Genomic DNA, 20184 nt, shown 5'->3' with positions numbered 1-20184 from the left:
AAAAATTTATTGCTACCCGTCTTTCTATAGAGTAATCGTTTAATATCAAATATATTTTCTCCATTAGGATTGTATATTTGATAAAGTAAAGAAATATTTAAAAAAAAATTACTATTGCATTACTTAATGCGAATAAGCAGATAACTAAATTTCGATGAATTTTATTAAATTAAGGAGATTTTATGAATAATAATTACTTCATATTGAATTTTTTCAAACAATATTATCTAAATAGTTATCCTATAAGTAAAATTTTGTGAAAAACTATGTACCTGTAGAAAAATTTATGCTACTCAGGTAACCAAGTAAATGATTATATAATGCTTCATATTTGTAGCACCGGCTTAAACACTATTACCTAAATAGTTATCCTAAAAGTAACATTTTGTGAAAAACTATATACCTTTAAGAAAATTTATGCTACTCAGATACCCAAGTAACTGATTATGTAATGCTTCATATTTGTAGCACCGGTGTAGCGATTTCCCGTCAAACCGCTACCGTAGTGGTAAAGAAATAGCTTCTGATCAGATAATTATGGTTTACATTTCCAGAAATACATTCAGAAATCTTTATATAAAAAGATAAATACGACGTTCTCAGGTTTTTTAATACAAGATTTAATCTATATATTAGTGAGAACAAGTAAAAATTTGAAAAGCTTAATTGAAAAACATGCTGACCGTCATTTTGTGTGTTTTATAAAATGTTCAGAGCGCCCAGGAGAATATATATTCCCAATGAAAGCCCAGCAATGGTATTCCTTGGTATTGTATTAAAAACCTTGGTAGAAAATAAAATGAATATTTTATAGTTACAATATTGCACAATTTATTTTTGTGCTAAAAAAGCGTGAGTTTTGTTTAAAATTTCATTTAACAGGTTACATGTTCTACCAAGGAGCTCTTAGCACTTAATAGAGTAAAAAAAAAAAAAAAAAACTCGTGTTAAAAAATAATGTTGTGATTATCGGGCCAATTCAGTCTCTTTAAAATGACCTTGAAATAAGTCTGATACCATCATTATTAGAAATCAGAATGACATTTTGACAAATAAAACTTCTATACCATTTCTTTAAATTTTGTTTTAGATCTTGTAATAAACAAAAAAGCAAAAATTTTAAGTTTATTTAAATCCTTGTTTTTTAATCGAAATATTTTACTAACATTTATGTGCTTTATATCATTTTCGATCAGGGAGACCATGCTATAGTTACGTCAACTGGTTTCCTTGGTATTGTAAAGGTGTCAACTATATTTTAACTACACAAGTTAAGATTGCTTTGCCTTCAGACAGCTAACTGAAACTTGCTTGGAAACCCATCATGATTATTTCTAATTGTCAATGTAAATTTTAAACATCAATTTGAAATACGTTATTTGATTTTACAGGCACCAGCAGGGGCAAAGGCCCCTGAATGCAACTCCTCCGATATTCGAAAAACCCCCTACGATGGGACGCTTCATCGAGGGGGGTGATGCCCATTTCGAATGCAGGGTCAGTGGTAATCCTCAACCTGAAGTGGTATGGTCAAGAAGAGGAATGCCTATCAAAAATGATAACAGGTGAGAAATTGTGCATTATAAGTCTTCTACCAAAACTGCTCTGTCCAGTAATGCTGGATCAAGTTTAATCAGGAATGAACGTGTTAGTTATGTTGGTGTTATTTTACAGACGCCATGTTTCGTACAATTCCTCCACTGGAATGTGCGTTTTTGATATTAAAGGCCTCACAGTGGATGATGATGGTGAATATACATGTACCGCAGTCAATTGCGCAGGAGAAGCCTCTCTGACAGTATCCATACAAAGAGATGTAAAAGGTAAAGTGTGAAGCAGATATAGCTTTTCATTTGAATCGATTAGTGGAAGGCCTCGTGAAGAGGTACACTCTAAAAAATCCTAAATCAAATTACGGTAAAAAGTACTCGCACCCTGAGTGCAGTATTCATTTTATCATAAAATCAATTTTTACCATAAAATTTAATATCGTGATTTTTACAGTAATATTTATTTGTATATAGTGATTCATTGCATTCTAAAGTAAATATTACAGTAAAAATCACGGTATAGTATTAGAGTTTTTGTTCCACAAACTTTGACTGGTAAAATTAGATTTTACGGTAAATAGTACTGGCACCCTGAGTACCGATACTCTTTACCGCAATTTGATCTGGAATTTTTCACTGCGTATTTGGATTTTAAAGTTATTTTTTTGTCTGTGAATACGACGGTATTTTCAATAGAAAATGACGTAATTAATGATATTTCTCACTTTCTACCACTAAAGGTTTTTAAAATTATTAATTATTTAATCCACTAATCTTTCCATTTGCAAATTCCACGCTATATTTTAAATTAAAAACTATTTACCAATCTCTGCTATTACTTCGTTTAGGAAAAATAGTATCTCAAGATACCTTCAGGCAAGTACCTATGAGTAATGTTCAACACACTATTATTGACCAACAAAAGCAAGTTAGCGGTACATATGTCCAGTCTTATGTACAGCAACAACAAATGGACGGTATGTACCAGAGGACCACATCAGCAGAATATGACACTGACCCCAACTGCCCTATGTACTATAGTGGTTCAGAAGTAAGTGAATTCATTTTATTTTCCATTTTTTAAGCTCACATTGCACCCACAGGTGAATGAATTCGAATTTTATGTTTGTTTCAGAGTTTCCGAGTCGATACCTTTGAATATCGATTGCTTCGAGAAGTCGAATTTCGAGAATCACTCTTCAGGAGGCTGCCCGGTGAAGAAGTCTCTGAAAAACCTGCAGCTCTAGATAAAACACAAAATCCAAGTGCTCCACAGATATTAACGCGGCCTCGTAATAGTAAATTGCTCGAGGGATCTGAAGTTACATTCCAAGCTAAAATTACAGGCAATCCCAAGCCTAAAGTAAGTAACAATATTAATTTCTTAATTTTTCGATACAATGCGCTAATCAGACCTGTTTTTTTCTTATTAAATTTTTAAAAACTGTTAAAGTTCTCATTGCTTGTTCTAAAACTGTGAAAAATCCATTGTTTACTTAATAAGAGAGCTTTTAAGTTTAATTTGCTCTTCAACATTTTATTTTTATTTTTCCTTATTTCTTAAAATAAAATGTTTTAATTTTACAAAACATGCCAACTATGCTAAAAAATGCTTCAATTAAATTCTGAGGTATTTCCTTAAATAAAAAATTTCTTTTATTTTTATATTTTATAACCATCGTTGAACAGCCAATCCAATTATTAGGCTTACGACTACTAATGTTCAACACCGTAGTCTTGTAATTTTTAACCCAATCCAAAAGACAAGGGAACTGCTGTATCAAGTATTGGAAGAAATTTGTTTTCGTGTAGAACTTTTTGATGGAACTAACCCGCATTCGCGTTACGCGAAGAGGAAGACCACGAAAACCTCCTATGGTTAGCCTGATGGCAAGGGACTCTAACCCATGATCCGTCTACCACTGAGGATATTTCACGTCAGCTCTGTGGTCGGTGCGAGCAGGATGGGAATTCGTATCCATCAGCTATCGCTGGGATTCGAACCTGGTTCACCTCGTTGGAAGGCGAATGCTCTATTCCCTGAGCTGTCATTCCTCATAAAAAGTCTATTTTATTTTATTTTGTTTTATTTTATTTTATAACCGTCGTTGAACAGCGGACCCACTTTTATGAGTTTACGACTACTAATATTCAACTTCGTAGCCTTGTAATTTTGAACCCAATCCAGAAGACAAGGGAACTCCTGGATCGACTATTGGGAGAAATTTACCCTCGTGGAGGACTTTTAGATGGAGCTAACCCGCATTTGCGTTACATGGAGAGGGAGACCACGAGAACCTCCCACGATTCGCATGACGGCAAAGGGACTCTAACCCATGATCCGTCTGCGACTGAGGATATTTCGCGTCAGCACTGTGGTCGGCGCAAGCCAGATTCGGAATTCACATCTACTGGGATTCGAACCCGGTTCACCTCATTGGAAGGTGAAAGCTCTATTCCCTGAGCCATCGCTGCTGATATATAAAAAATCTATTGGCAAAATCTTATTCTCTGTATATCAAACACACTTGTTTAATAGTAAATTATATTTTAAAAGTACAACTGGTACAACGCATAATAGCCCTACAAATCTGTTTATTTAATAATTGGGTATTTGGAATTAATCACATAGTTGTATATAATCACGTGGTTGAGCATGGAGTGTTGCAATTATAGGTTTAAGGCTCGGAGTTATTACCACGTTGACTCAATTTTTGGATCAGATTTAATTTTAAACGTTGTCACGTATGTGTGTAGAACCTGATTGGCTGATCCACACGTGATGCCGCTTACAGTTATCCAATCGTAAGATATTCAACTAACAAATCATAACTAAAGAAGTATTAATTAAAAAATTACGAAGATTAGCTATATTCTGCAAACAGAAGTTGCAACTTAATATTTTGTGTGAAAATATAATTAATTTATGATTTATCTGTTTACAAACCTTAAAAATTCTAGCTTCAGTCAATACCATTAAGAGCTCAAATTTTTATTTATTGTGGTATTTTCTTAAACAAAACGGCAAATCTTTATTTAAAATTTTTGTTTTAATAAAATTCCTTTGAAATGTATTTTATAGATAACATGGTTCAGAAATGGTCAAAGAATAATTGCATCTCAACGTTTCAAGATGAATTATGCAAATGACCTAGCCACATTACATATCCACATGGCTCTACCAGAAGATGCTGGTTACTACACATTATTGGCTGAAAATACAAATGGTCGCATTGCTTGTTCAGCACATCTTGTTATAGAAGGTGTGGGAGTTCCAGTTTCGACATCTTTCCAACAACAGTTACAGCAGCAAAAAATGTATGTATTGCAAGTTTTGGACCAATACAATTATTAGCCATATTTTAATTGGTGCCTTTTTATTTATTGTGCAGCTAATAGAAATTATTTTGAAAAGTACCTTATCTTATGATAGATATTATCAAAATATTTCAGATAAAAATTCTATGGCTACAAAAATCTTAAAGGTTTATAAAATTATGGGATAATATTTTATGAGCAAAGTCTTATTAAAAGTAGTCTTATTCACGATACACTGGTGTTTTAATTTAAGTACAAAAAGTAAAACTAAATGAGATTTAAGCATAATTGCAATTTTATTCCTTTTTAATTTGTGAAAATAATTTTAAATGAACATTAAAAAACAACCTTTTGCTCAACAACCGTTGTAAATCAGGGAGTCATAGAGGTTAAGTTTCCTCAATTTCATGGCCAACAATATGGTCAACAAACGCCCCCAGACCCCTTTTACATTCCAGTCAAGCTGGTACCAATCAAACTGAAGTTGGATTGGCTTCAAGCCGCAAATGGGGATTGAACCACAGTTCTTTGCGCAAGTCCTGTTTAGTGCCTTATACACTGATTCATCGCAAAATACTTAATTGTACTTAAAAATAAATTTGAATATACTTAGAATATTTTGTGACTATGTCTTCTATTTCATAGTTCTTGTTCTGCTTTTAATGCTTCTGCTTGCTTTACCTAATACATACAATAAGTTGGATTTATAGATAGCTTTTTAGAATAGTCTATAGAGGAGACGGAATTACAATTAGTAAAGGAATTAGTGACAAAATACTTGTAAATACTTTAAAAATAGTTGTTTAAAAGACTTTAAATACCATTAGTCCCTTTAAAAATAAGTTTTTTGTTTGTTTTAAAAATGGTAAGAAAAATTGTTAAAATCAATTTAGTTCACATTCATATGTGACCAATTTGAAGTAGATAAGCGTGATATGGTAGATTAGTAAGCATTTAATTTTTTCTTCTTTCTGCTTTTTTCTTCACCCTAACCAGTTTTTCTTCTGTAACACCTTCCTCCCCTATCCCTAAAAGCACAGCATTTAGCTATAGTCACGAGCAACAGCAATTAACCCACTCACAAATGTACTCCCAAACATCTGTGCAAACCCAAGCTATGACCACCACTAACCTATACTCACAACAGCAGCAGCAGATACAGCAGCAACAGCAGTATGCAGCAAATAACATTAACCAAACACAATACATAACAACATCTCAACCCCAATCCTTCGCCCTCAGTGACGGCGTGACCACCTCTGCTACTGCTGTACAGAGGACAGTCCAGGAGAATGATGTGGACATCAGCTCAACTGGTGCCAGCCGTGCTCTGAAACCTAACTTTGTCAAAGTGCCTGGTGACAAGGAGGTCACGGAAGGCAAGATGGTCAGATTTGATCTCCGAGTCAGTGGCAGGCCATTCCCGGATGTCACGTGGTACCTCAATGGAAACCAAGTTGTGGACGATGCAACTCACAAGGTTCTGGTGAATGAGGGAGGGGTTCACGCTCTCATGATTACTACAACCAGCAGGACTGATGCCGGCACATACACATGTGTTGCTAGGAACAAAAGTGGAGAAGCAACATTTAATGTCAGTTTACATGTTATAGGTAAAAAGAAAATTTTATGTAATTTTCAAACAGTACTTTTAAAGATTTTGAATTCTTACACTCTTTTTAAAATTATTTTACCATTAAAAATTCTAAATAATTTGTTAAAATTAGTTTGACAAATACATTTTTTTTGTAAAATTTGCAAACTAGTCTTTTTTTTTTAAAAAAAAATTTACATGAAATGATTTTGTAAGAAAATATATCAAAGAATCAGTTAAGTTCATTTATTAAGTAATTCTTCACTTACTAACGAATTGAAAATAAGTAATAAAAACTTCATATGAAACAAATATTCGCATGTTCAACTCACTGATGTTTCTGCAGGTAAAAAATCGTATTTTCACTCGCAATCTTCTCCGTGTGGCAAAACCAGTTTTTCTTTGTTGTTAGACAAAGGAAATAATCCATTGGGGAGAAACAATGTTCCAATTGTGTTCATTTGCTGTACCACTTGTAGGATTTCAAGAGGATGCCACACCATGGGAAAAACCTTTCATTGCGAATTCTCTTTCACCTTCAAAAATAATTTAAAGTATAGAAAAAGTGAGACAGACAAACTTAGAGTAAACTATGAAGTTTCAAACATTGAAAAGAATTTTTAAGAATATCAAAATGAAAATAACTTAAGATTATGCAACGGAGAAGACATCTTTCAATAATTTGTTTGCATTTTGATATTTTGAATTTTTTTCGGCAATTGGAGCTTCAGGACTTACTTTAGGTATGCTTGAACTCACTTTTTCTTTCTTTTAAATTAGTAACGAAGAGGAAAGAGAATTTTAAATGAAACGTTTCTCCCCTTGTACGTCGTCCTCTTTATGTCTTTTCTCAGCGCGGTGTCTTAGTTAATTGGGAAAATATTTAAATAAGGTTTTTATGTTTCATAATAATTAGTTACTTACTTTTTGCCTTGTAATTACTTGTTGAATGTTTACTTCGAAATTTAAAATGCTTTTATTGCCGATTCTTTAAAACAAATTTTGACTGATATCCAAACATGCAAAAAAATTTAATTCATTTTATTAGTGAAAAAAATGCATTAGTTTTTTATATGAAAATGCACCGGCAATATTGCAAAGTATAAATACTTTAGAAGCAGAATTCTACGATGTTGATCTTTCAGTACGGTAAAAACATCGTTTTTTAAAAAATAAATGTGAATTATTATACACATTTCTCATTTTTTAACAAAATATTTTATTAAATTATGTTAAATATTTTTCAATTTCTTTTTAAATTTTTATTTTTTTAAGTATTTGTGTTGCTTATTAGCACTTCTCTGCTAGCTTACACAGAGAAAAAAAAATGCTGATAAAATCAATGGGTAACTGTATAGGGATGGCTTTTCTGGTAAAAATAATAATAAAAATTATGGTTAATTAAACCAAAATATGCGGTATTTAAACCATTCATTTGGCAATTTTTCCTTCAAATGCTAACGATTTACCAGAAATTATGGTTTTCAAAATTATTGTTCTGATTACCATGTAATTCATAAAAAATACAAAGCTGGAAAATTAATTCAACCAAATAAATGGTTTTTACGCCATGCTCTAAAGTAACATGATAGAATTACCAAATTTTGTCCCAATTACCAAATTTTATCGCATATTATAAAACCATATTTTATTGTTACTTTTACCGAAATCATTATTAAAAATCTGCTGTAAAAATACCTAACTTTTTAGTGTTCCCATAGAGCCAGAAACACTGTAAATATTACTCTATTCTGGTGGTTTTAACCATACTTTTTTTCTCAGTGTTATGAAAGAGATATACAAAAAGCCATTACGGCTACCAAGTGTTATTTGAAATAAATCGTTTTTCAATCTATCGTGAGTCGTTTCAAACATTTAATCATAATTTATTTATGTCACAGAAAAGGAGCAAGTTGTATCACCAAAGTTTGTTGAAAGATTTCAAAGCTTGCACGTGCGAGATGGGGAACCAGTCACTTTGCATTGCAGGGCTATTGGCACTCCCATTCCAAATCTCACATGGCAAAGAGATGGGGTTCACGTTCAGTCTTCTCCACCCCATGTTCTAATAGGTATAAACTATTTGGAATACTTTTAAGAATGCGTAATTTATTTTATACTTTACGTTATGTTCGGTATTTCGATAGTTATGTCACTTAGCTTTTGCAAAATATTGGAGGAAAATATTTCTTTTTAAAATTATATTCCATGCAAATACAATGTAGGAAAAAATTTCTTTAAACCATAAATACTTTTAATACGTTAAATACATTTAAGTTTAATAAGTTTAAATTTGATAAATTAAAAGCCATTTTGAGGCCACGTGATACGTTTTGAGGCCAAGTAATCATAAATATTTCCTTATGAGGCAGAAATTATTAAATGTTAATACAAGAGAACCTCTAAAGACAAAATATTCAGAAATCAGCACATTTTGTGATACTGCTAATTCAAGGAAACCTCAAAGAACAAAACATTCAGAAATCAGCACATTTTTGCGATACTATGAAATGTTAATTCAACGAAACCACTAAAGACAAAATATTCAGAAATACGCATGTTTTTGTGATACTATTAAATGTTAATTCTAAAATACCTCAAAGGACAAAATATTCAGAAATCTGCACTTTTTGCGAAACTATAAAATGTTAATTCAAGGTCACCTCAAATGACATAACTTTCAGAAATCAGCAAGTTTTTGTAATACTATTAAATATTAATTCAAGGAAACCTCAAAGGTCAAAATATTCAGAAACAGACAACGTTCTGTAATATAATGAAATGTTGATTCAAGTAAATCTTCATAGACTAAATAATGAGAAACCAGTATGCTTTGTGATATAATTAATTGTTAATTCAAGCCTTAAAAGATGAAGTACTCAGAAATCAGCACGATCTGTGAAATAATGACTTGTTTCTTCGAAAAAATCACAAAAGAAAAATATTAGAAATTTTTAGGTTTTTAGGCATAAATAGTTAAATATTCAACTCAACGAAATCTCCAAGGGCAAAGTATTCAGAAATCAATACGTTTTGAGATGAAATGAGTTAGGGTTTTAAAATCTCACAAGCAAACTGTTAAAAATTGATAACTTTTATAATACATTGAAATAAAAGTTACCTTCTATCCATCAACTTTGAATAACATATATATAAATGTTTTTATAACTCAAAATAGTTATTACTGCAATTTTTTAATATTGACACTTTTAGTCAACAAAGCTTGCAAAACTTCATACACAACAAGTTATTTTTATTGAGATCTAATTTTCACAAGGTAAGGGTGATTTGGAAGGAACAATATATTTTTTCCCTATATAATATGTATTCTAATAACTTATTTGCAATTGCAAATACAGTGTACGCAACTTTTCAGTAAATACAGTGTATGCAAAGATTTCTCAAAATAGTAATTCTCACTGTTTAGTCTTAATATAATAATTTCTTAGGATTCAATTAATTTACTTTTATTTGTTTATTCATAGTTATTTTATGCTTTTTAATTTTAAATATGTTTTTCTAATATGCGTTTTTGCCTCGTTAGAAACCAATGATGGCGCTTCAACAATCTATATCAATCAAGTAAATGCATCGGATGCAGCATGGTATCAGTGCACTGCTCAAAACCAAGCTGGAAGTACAGCAACACGCGCACGACTGTATGTGGAGAGTAAGTCAATTAATTAATTACTTTTTCTTTATTTTTAAGCCTTCAATAAATATCTTCGTTACAATTGTAAATTGTATTTTAGGTGAATCTGCACCTGTTACAGAGCCATGGCGTCTTTATTTACCTAAACCACAAAAAGTTATTGAACCTCAGTAAGATCATTTGTTTATCTTCAAAATAAATGTGTCACTTAAAACTTATAGTTACTGTATTAGTAGCTTTATACCTATAATAATAAGCAAATGTATAAATCCATTAATTGAAAGTTTGTAAACGTTTTGACAGCTTTTTTAATAATGAAGTTTTTAAAAATATACTTTATAGTTCTTTAGAACTGAAGTTGCTTGGTAAACAAAGTCAAATTACAAGTTTGTTACTTTTTTTTCATCAATTTGATTTCAAAAAGTGAGAAAACTTTTTGATGTTTTCAATATATAGTCAAACCTCGATATCTTGAACTTGAAGGGAGAGGAGAAAAAATTCGAAATAACGAAAATTCGAATTATCGAAAATTGCATGTTATCGATGGTAGAATAAAGAAAGATGCTCTTTACATACCTTATTTACTATTCCATATTTATTCAAAAAGCACTTTTTACACTTTCATTTAAAAAAAGATTCAATTGTTGATTGCTTTAGAGATGTGAAAGAAAGTTTGTCTATAACACTTTCTAAGTGGACTATAGCTTTAAATGTCTCCTCTGACATATTCGGCTGCTTCTCAATAAATCTCCTTACAGTGTCCACTGCAGAAAGTGCTTGTTTGTTAGTAACATTGGGCTGTAAATCTTCGATTTTCTCATCTTCTTCTTCTGATAGTTCACAAGAAGCTTTCGTTTGAGCGATGATATCATTGTCATCCTACTGACCACACACTGTGAAATTGAGGTTCGAGTTAGCTAGGTTCGACTGCATAAAGTTTAAACTTTATTCATTTAATGTAAACTCATTAGCCGTTTAAAAAATGTAGTTATAATTTCGTTTAAATACATAGTTAATAAAACAAATATCTTTCATTGCAAATTTGTTTTTTTCTCAAAAAATTTTTTTTTTGCTTATAATTATAATTTTTTTAAACAGTATTTTTACACTGATAAGTAAATGCGACTGCTGAGAGGATTTTCAAACATTGGACAAGCACTTCAGTTTTGCTAACAATGGTGAAGGTTTGGACTAACGTAATCTTTGAAACATCCCCTAAGTTACATTTCTGTTACCTTCCTTGCAGTGGTACAATTTCCCTTGCAAGAGTGCGGAAACAATTAACGGACTTGTCATTTATTCCCTAGTACGTGTAATATACAAAATTCTAAATTTACTATGTATATAAATTTGTCATTAAAACTTATAGTTACTGTATTAGTAGTTTTATATCAGGTAGTTTTGTATTATACAGAGGTAAGTTGAGGAAAAAGCTAAAAAAAGGAGAGAAAACAGCTTAAAATAGTTATCTTAATCAGTTATTTACAAAAGGTGTTTAGCGCAGATTTTATCTTACACCTATTCTAAAAGTAAAATAAACTGTAACAATTTTGCCTTCTGTCACGTTTTGTGATATTGTGCTATAAATATTGCAGGGGTTCACCACCTCGCGAAGTAGTGTGGCTTAAACCTGTCGAGAGGGCAGCACCGAGAGCAAGAGCTCCAGAAGAAGAGAGACCACCCCAAAAGCCGGCTTTTACAACTCACATTAGAGATCTCAACCTTCAGGAAGGAGACAGAGTTCACTTCGATGCTCGACTTGTACCAATTGGCGATCCTACAATGGTCATTGAGTGGTACGTCAACGGAAAACCCGTTGAAGCCAGTAAGTGATATTGCCCACTGCGGGCTTAATTTGAACAACTCGGGGATGTTATTTAACTGGCGTTCGTTTCTATTTCGTTGAAATCAGATTTTTTCTAAAAGAAAATAACTGTTATGCAGGACATGATTTCATTGACTATCAATTAGAATATTGCTAAATGATAAAATAAAATGCACGGAACAAAAAATCGCAGCAGCAAAAATAGCCAGTAACCTCTTATGGTCTGGATTCCGATTGATGGTCTGAATTCTGATTCCATGTGCTTTTTAAATTATAAATAAAACTTTTATGCAACTATTTTTTAAATTTTAAGCAATTAGGTGGTAGAATTAAACTTACGTGAATCTTAACGACTCTATGGCGTAACTACCACTACAATTAGTAAACTGCAATTCACTAGTATATAAGATATGGTAACTTTTGATAGATGAAGGTTGACACTGCCGATAACTCCTTTCTCAACATTGGTGTCCTGCGGACGTGATATGAACTTGTTTATATAGAAAATAATGTCCACTTCGATGGATGGTTCACATTGAACAGTTGACTTGTTATTTGTGACGGCGTCATCCTCTTCCTCGCGCTGTTGCTTATCAGTCTCATTTACTCACATTAGGATCCTGCACACACTCGACTGCTAATAGCAACACAGGAGAGACCACACATATAGCCATGAACTTAATACAGCTCTCACGACAAACTCTACAAATCATATACAAATTGATAAGATGAAACATGGAGATCTTGCAACTTTAAAATTATATAAAGCAGTGTTCTTTGAACTTCCGTGCTAGAATAAATATTTAGCATTAGCCTTATTCCACAATCGTTTTATTGCAATATGTCATACGATAATGATTGTGCTACATTTTCTGCATAAAAAAATTTTTAGCGCTAGAAAACCTTGCTACTGATTTTACCTGCTGACATGATTGTTTAAAATTTGTTCAAAAGCACCAAAATAAACTATGTATTTTACGAAAACCCCTAAAAGTATATAAATTTTCGTTAAGTATCTGCCATTAAAATGTCAGGTACTATATTAAATTTTAACAAAAAACTGAGTTTTATTTTATTACGTCCTTAATGTATTTCCTAATTATTAACAAGTTGATAAAATAATTGGGAAATACCTAAATAAAGCGATATTTAATGTAAAATAATTATTTTTTTAATTCCAGGCTCAAGAGTGATGACAACTTACAATTTTGGATACGTTGCTCTGACTCTTTTACACGCATACTCGGAAGACTCTGGTGTTTATATGTGTAGGGCTATAAATGAAGCAGGAGAGGCTACAACAACTGCCACTCTGCGATGCGTTCGTAAGTACAAAACAGGACTTAATATCAGAATAAAAATAAGTTACACTTTGTGCTATATATGAATAAATCTGAAACAACGTGAATAAAGTGCAAATAAAAATCGCAGAAGCATGTGAACTTTAGTTTAGGTTCTATAAACAAAAAGCTAATTTGAGTGCTGAAACACAAAATGTGAAACACCAATTAGCGAAGCTCTCATGCTGATCTAGAAATTTCTAGAACATCCTATTTAGCACTTGTCATGGCCAATATTGTGTTATGTCAGAGAAGTACTAGTGGTCTCGATATAAGTGGTCCGGCTCCTTTATAATTTTATTTTCTTTAACATTTCTAAACTAACAATTTTGCCACTATAACAGCATGCCGTAACCGTTTGTGTTATGAACTGTTATTGGCTTTCCCCTCGCCGTTTTCTTCATTTTTTGAATGAAAAATGTATTTTGATTCTGTACGTTTTGGTCTCCAATGGCCACTAGCTGGAAAAATTGCCATGGAAATTTAAGTGGAACGTAAATTATAGTGAATGGTTCTGCACGTTTTCTACGGTAGGCTCTTGTTTATAGAACCGAAACTGAAGTATGTTTTTGTGCTACTATTTGTGCTTTAGCACTAGATTGCCCAAGGAAATAATTTTGACTGCTTTTTCATTTGCAAAAAATTTATAAATAATCATGCATAATTTTTTTTCCCAAGTGAAGTAAATTTTTTTATTAGTAGTATTTACTAATAACTTGTTATATAAGTGTAAATAATATAAAAAATAATAAAAATTATTTAAGCAAATTTTCTTTACATATTAGTTATTCCTTCACAATGCAGTCATTTTGACTGCTTTTGGGCAATATAGGTACATACTAAGTTTTCTAGTGTTAACCGCGTTGTTTGGCTTATTTTAAAGCATTTTATATTTAAGATATAAATGTCTCCTGATTTTAGTAGTCTTAAATGAATTTAAAAAATGAACTTAGGACAAAAACTATTCATTTACAGCACGAGCTAAAATTGAACGAGCTCCTCAACACCCTGAGAGTATGGACGCAATTCGCCACCTTGAAGACTATGAGAAATACCAACGCCAAGAATCTATTGAAGAACTCGTCTCTCAATTGCCTGTCTTCATTAGGCCGTTGCATTCTTTAGAAAATATTGTTGAAGGTGGTTTTGCTCACTTTGAAGCCCAAATAACACCTGTCAGTGACCCAACCATGAAAGTGGAATGGCTTTTCAACGGACAAGCTCTTACAGCAGGTACGTCATAGATTCTTACAAAAACATTGCTTGAATAGAATTAGTCTCTTTGAGTATTTCGCCCTTTTTACTAGATTATTTACCCTTTTGATAGAGTATTTAGGAAATTCAACTACATATTTTTTAAATTCTTGTTTTATTATATAAATGAATAATATCTTGCTTTTTTATTAAGTTTTATATAAGTTTTAGGATAATGTTTTTCAATGAGCCATTACTTAAACTGATTTTCGCTAATCCTACTAATGACCAAGTAATGTTTTGTTACATTCTAATGATTAAATTACATTTATTCACTTTCCAATAATTAATGAACTATAGACCCGACTTTACAGAATTAATGTTTGACATATTACTCCGAAAAAGTTGATTCATTACCTTTTTCGAAGATTTGATAGTGGGGTGGGCAGTTTGTAAAGTAATATTTTGCAGATGTGAGGAAATATTTGCAGAAATGTTAACCTCGATATTCATAACAACTACTGCATGACTGAATAAATATATTCATAATAGACTCTTGTGACCTATGAATTTGACCTATCATGGCAATATCGTAGAATAGAGCCGTGGTGACTCAGGGTATAGCGCGTTCGCCGTCCAATGAGGTGACCCGGGCTCGAATCCCAGCTATGGCTGGTTAATAGTACTCGACTTGCACCGATCACAGTGCCGACGTAAAATATTCTAAGTGGTAGACGGATCGTGGGTAGAGTTCTCTTGGTATCAGGCTAAGCATGGGAGGTTTTCGTAGTTTTCCTCTCCATTTGAAGCAAATGCTCTTTAGTTCCATCTGAAAAGTCCTCCGCGAAGACAAATTTCTCCCAATGCTTGATCTAGGAGTTTTCTTGTCTTCTGGATTGGGGTCAAAATTACAAGGCTACGGAGGTGAACATTGATAGTCATAAACGCAAAACTGGGTCGGCTGTTCTACGACGGTTATAAAATAAAAATATCATCGAATAGTATTCCTTGCATATTTTTAAGTAATTGACTTGTAAATTACATAGATATGTTATATTTTTTTAGGAACAAGAATTAGCACCACTTTCAGTTTTGGCTATGTTGCATTGAATATATCTTATGTGCGAGCTGAAGATTCAGGAGTGTATATGTGCAAAGCCTCTAATCAAAAGGGGGAAGCTATTTCAACTGCAACTCTTAAAATTAAAGGTAAAGAAATACACTTGCCTTGCTGAGTTTAAATATATTAGACAAAGCTTGTTATAAAATTCAATAAAGTCCTTTTCAAAATGAATTTTTAAACTTCTTTGTCCTTGCGAAGTTTTTGAATAACATTAAAGTTTTTTGAATCATTTAAGTGTATACGACCATTTATTAATTCATTTTTGAGGTTGTCAATAATGATAATCACGATTATAAATAATAATAATCACAAATATCATTGAAGCTTAAACAAAATATGACTTTGACTAGTTATTGCATATGATTATGAATGTGACGTAGTTATTTCAGTAGAGTACGAAAATAACTGTTTTTTAAAACATTTAATACAAACTTACGTTTCTATTTATTTACATTTTTATGCAAATCCATTTCAAATTTAATAATGTCTTAAGATTATAGAAACAAGATTTGGTTTCTACTATTATCTACGAAATATTCTCTCAATTCCAAATTTTTTATAAACGCATTTATGAATAAACTGAAATGAAAATATTCCCTTATAGTTACGGAACAAGTGACATCAAGCTTGGGCATTCCAGAGCAACAAAGCTACATCCAGAAAACTCAAGAACTTGAAGCCTATCAGATGCAGCAGCGACAAACATTTGTTGAAATCGACCAAACAATTAAGCAGAAGCCATATTTTAAAACTCAATTAATTCAAAAAATTGAACTGAATGAAGGAAAAATGGCCCATTTTGAAGCCCGATTAGAACCATGTGGTGATTCAACAATGAGAGTAGAATGGTTGAAAGATGGAAAACCTCTCGAAGCAAGTAAGTGCTTATAGTTTCAACAGATTTATAATGTGCGACAATAAACTTTCGGGATATTTTTAAGAATGTCTCACTAAGATGAATGTAGTTTGTCTTTTCCACTATTGCATTAGAATGGAAGTTGTGAAAAATAACAAATATTTCTTTTTCAACACCTAAAGTGTGATTATTTTTCTTTTTAATAAGTTTTAATACCCATTGAGCTGTATGAACTCGTGTTATGTTTTGTGAAAAGGTGGTTAAGTGAAACGTTGCGCTTTTACATCCAATGTCTTTAGATTGAATTTATCTGAATAGCTCGATGACGAGCTGCTTTCTTTCATTGCCAATTATTTTTGCGAACATTATACTACCTCATTCAGGGCTTTTGTTTTGACGCTATTGGAAATAAATTTTCTCTTTCAATTCTTACTTTGTTCATGATTATGATTCACGTTTTGAACGTTTCTATGGCATTTTTGTCTGTATTATATAGATCTTTGATTTGTAAAAACCTTCTGACGTATATCTACTTGAGTGTTATACTGCTTGTTGAATTAATAAATACCTAAGAGCCTTTTCACTCAATGTAATTTTTTTCCACCTGATATACTTAAGGGATACATTAAATGTGTGTAACACTAGTACGCAAATGCAGAATCTAATCACTTATAAGTATCTCATCAAAGTTGCTGTTAGGTAAATTCCTCTTCATTGGCTAATTAGAGAAAGGCAAGGCTTAGGATTCTAGTGCAATCCGTTTTTTGATTTGATCGACAGCTATTGACACATGGGGCGACTAACCCATGCTAATGATGGTTGATGACTTTTTGGTTATTGTTTTGTCCTGTTAATCGCTTGGCTCGAAGCGTCAGTCCGCGCGATTGCAAATCCCTCCTGAAATATAGATATCCTTTTTTATATGCACTGTCTATGTTCTTTTAATAGGATTGCATAAATGTGGTTCAATTTATAAACAGTTGTAGTTATATGAGGGTTGTCAGACATGCCACTTTTCTTTGTTTATGTAAGCATACTTGAAACCCTCTTTGGGGCTAGATTTATGGTAGTAAACTGACACAGATCTAATATTAGAAAAAAATAATAAACATGCTTATAACTACTGGGTATAACTGACAAATATTAGTAATGCAATGAAGCGAAAATACATGATAATGTTAATGAGGGTTTCATAATTTTTATAGGTTCCAGAATTTCCACATTTTTCAACTTCGGATATGTATCTTTGACAATTAGAGGTGTAGATGCCAGGGATACCGGTTCTTACACTTGTATAGCTACAAACAGTATGGGAACTGCCACAACATCTTCGCAACTAATATGTATAAGTAAGTGTTTAAATGAAATCTAGTTATATACATAAGTTTAAATAAACATTGCATTTTTATTTGTGCATGATTATTAATAAAATGATTTAATACATTTATAGTCTCTCGGAATAAAACTTCCTGAGATTGCTTGAGCCTCTTTTTGTGTATGAAAACAATATTACCAATACTGAAATCATGATCTATACAGTATTATAGTTAATTAATATCAAATTATATTGTATCATTGCGATATTTGAGACTTAATATTTTCCCTTATGATGTTCTTTCAAGCAAATAGTATTTCTTCAATCAATGTATTTCAAGAGAACATTTTTTTGCAACGGCAAAACTTTTCTTGTAAGTAGTTCGCACAGAGTAACAGCCTAATTTAGACTTTCTTTTTAATTTACTTCTTATCGTTTCTAGATAATGGATGCACTGTCGAAAATTCCGCTTTAAATTGCGGTAAAAAATATCGGCACTCATGGTGCTGATAAATTTTACCGTAAAATCCATTTTTATCGTAAAATTTTACGAAACAGATATCTGATATACCGTTATTTTTACTGTAATATTCACTGTAAAATTACTGAATCACAGTAATTAAATAAATATGACTGTAAAAATGATGCTGTAAAATTTTATAGTAAAAATTCATTTTACAGTAAAACGGATTTTATATACCGATGATGCACTCTGAGTGCAAATACTTTTTACCGTAATATGTTTTTTATGTGTAGTCGTCACAAAGCATTTTCAATTGATGGTATAATTGAAATAGGAGTTATTTTAGTTAGCCTGCAATTTATTTCAGTTATAAGAAACTTGACAATCTTTTAATTTACTTCCGAAACTACAGTATGTACATTTTATTCAATTAAGGTAAAAAGAGCATCGTTGTTGAAACTCAGCATCCAGAGGGTCTTGAAAAAATCCAACATTTGGAAGATTATTCCCGTTATCAGAGAGACACCAGGGAAGATGTAACATTCACACAAAAACCCACATTCACCTCTGAGCTTATCGGGAAGACACAGCTCATTGAGGGACAAAATGCTCACTTTGAAACAAGATTAGAACCCATGGGTGATCCAGGCATGATTGTTGAATGGTACTTTAATGGCCGCCCATTGACTACAGGTAATTCATTTCATTTTTTCAAAAATACAAAATTAGTACACTGAGAAAAAAGTATAGTCAAAACTGCCAGAATATGGTAAAATTTACCGTATTACTGGCTCCATGGACACACTAAAAAACTCGGTAATTATAACAAAGCGATTTGGTTGTAATTTTAAAAAAATTGATAAAAGTGGCACAATTTGAAAATTTTATCATAATGCCTGAAAGCAAGGCAAAAAACCCTATTTATTTGGTTAAATTTACTTTTAATTTAACCAAATTTACTTTACATTTAAAGTTTCGTATTTTTCACTAAATGTGTATTAATGAGAACTTTAATTTTTAAAAAAATGAATTTCCAGAAAGCCATATGAACAGAAAAAGTACTAAAGGAATGTCTAAAATACTGTTTATAGTTTTATGAACGAGATTTATAGATCTTTTTTACTGGAGTTGTCATTACTATATAGTACGATAATTATAGCAAATATTTTTTCTCTGTGTATTTCAAAATTTTAATTTTTTTTTTAAATAATGAGCTTTTTTATATTGCTATATCATAATTTTTTTATTAATTTGCATTTTAATCATATTTTTTTTTTGCTTTATAGGTCATCGTTTCAAAACATATTTTGACTTTGGATATGTAGCATTGGATATTTTGTACGTCTTTCCAGAAGACACAGGAACTTTTTCGGTTGTAGCTAAAAACTCTTTAGGACAAGCCCAATTAAATAAAGTGGTTCAAGTCCAAGGTAAGCCAATAATTAATTTACATTTTATTGTAGTCATTTGTCTGGAGTAAAAGGGATTTAAAAGTAATCTAAAGTAATAATTTGAGAATTTTTTTATAAAAAAGATCTAATAAAATTCAAGTTTCATTAGATAAACAGTATCAGCAGAACTTACATAGTAAATTAACACTTAAAAGAAAAAAATCTTATCGCCTTATTTATTTTTAATTGCTCTTGCTCAGTTTCTTATTTTATAGCGATAAAATTTCGCATAATATTTCGCCAAAAGAAGGAGCTGATACTTCATAAAAATTTAATTTCGCATAATGTCTCAGAAAAAAAAGGAGTTGTTACTTTTATAAAAATTACATTTCACATAATATTTCAGTAAAAAGTGGAATTGATACTTCTATAAAAATTAAATTTCACTCATTGCTTCAACAAAAAGTGGCGTTGATACTTCTATAAAAATTAAATTTCACATAATATTTCAGCAAAAAGTGGCGTTGATACTTCCATAAAAATTAAATTTCACATAAAATTTC

General features: G+C 31.6%; 1 protein-coding gene across 9 annotated transcripts in view; it reads left to right on the top strand.

Annotated features, from left to right (window-relative positions):
• The window catches only part of LOC107439667 (uncharacterized), a 392882-nt gene that overhangs the window by 173526 nt on the left and 199172 nt on the right, over nt 1–20184 (top strand). For 6 of the 9 annotated variants that reach the window (XM_087168217.1, XM_087168222.1, XM_087168218.1 and 3 more), the window contains 17 exons: nt 1392–1565; nt 1675–1823; nt 2399–2601; nt 2686–2913; nt 4633–4868; nt 5865–6481; nt 8364–8534; nt 10007–10132; nt 10215–10284; nt 11710–11939; nt 13121–13264; nt 14255–14512; nt 15539–15682; nt 16201–16473; nt 17658–17801; nt 18666–18923; nt 19517–19660. In XM_087168217.1, coding sequence (XP_087024343.1) covers nt 1392–1565; nt 1675–1823; nt 2399–2601; nt 2686–2913; nt 4633–4868; nt 5865–6481; nt 8364–8534; nt 10007–10132; nt 10215–10284; nt 11710–11939; nt 13121–13264; nt 14255–14512; nt 15539–15682; nt 16201–16473; nt 17658–17801; nt 18666–18923; nt 19517–19660 — 3569 coding nt within the window. The remainder of the gene's footprint in view (nt 1–1391; nt 1566–1674; nt 1824–2398; nt 2602–2685; nt 2914–4632; nt 4869–5864; nt 6482–8363; nt 8535–10006; nt 10133–10214; nt 10285–11709; nt 11940–13120; nt 13265–14254; nt 14513–15538; nt 15683–16200; nt 16474–17657; nt 17802–18665; nt 18924–19516; nt 19661–20184) is intronic. The other 3 variants (XM_087168223.1, XM_087168215.1, XM_087168221.1) reach the window with 1 other exon arrangement.

This window comes from Parasteatoda tepidariorum, chromosome 7 (genome assembly GCF_982258835.1).
Source record: "Parasteatoda tepidariorum strain Cologne lab strain chromosome 7, Ptep-v5.0, whole genome shotgun sequence".
NCBI classification, from domain to species: domain Eukaryota; kingdom Metazoa; phylum Arthropoda; class Arachnida; order Araneae; family Theridiidae; genus Parasteatoda; species Parasteatoda tepidariorum.
Note: the sequence above shows the minus strand (reverse complement) of the source record. Positions and strands in the feature narration are given on the sequence as shown.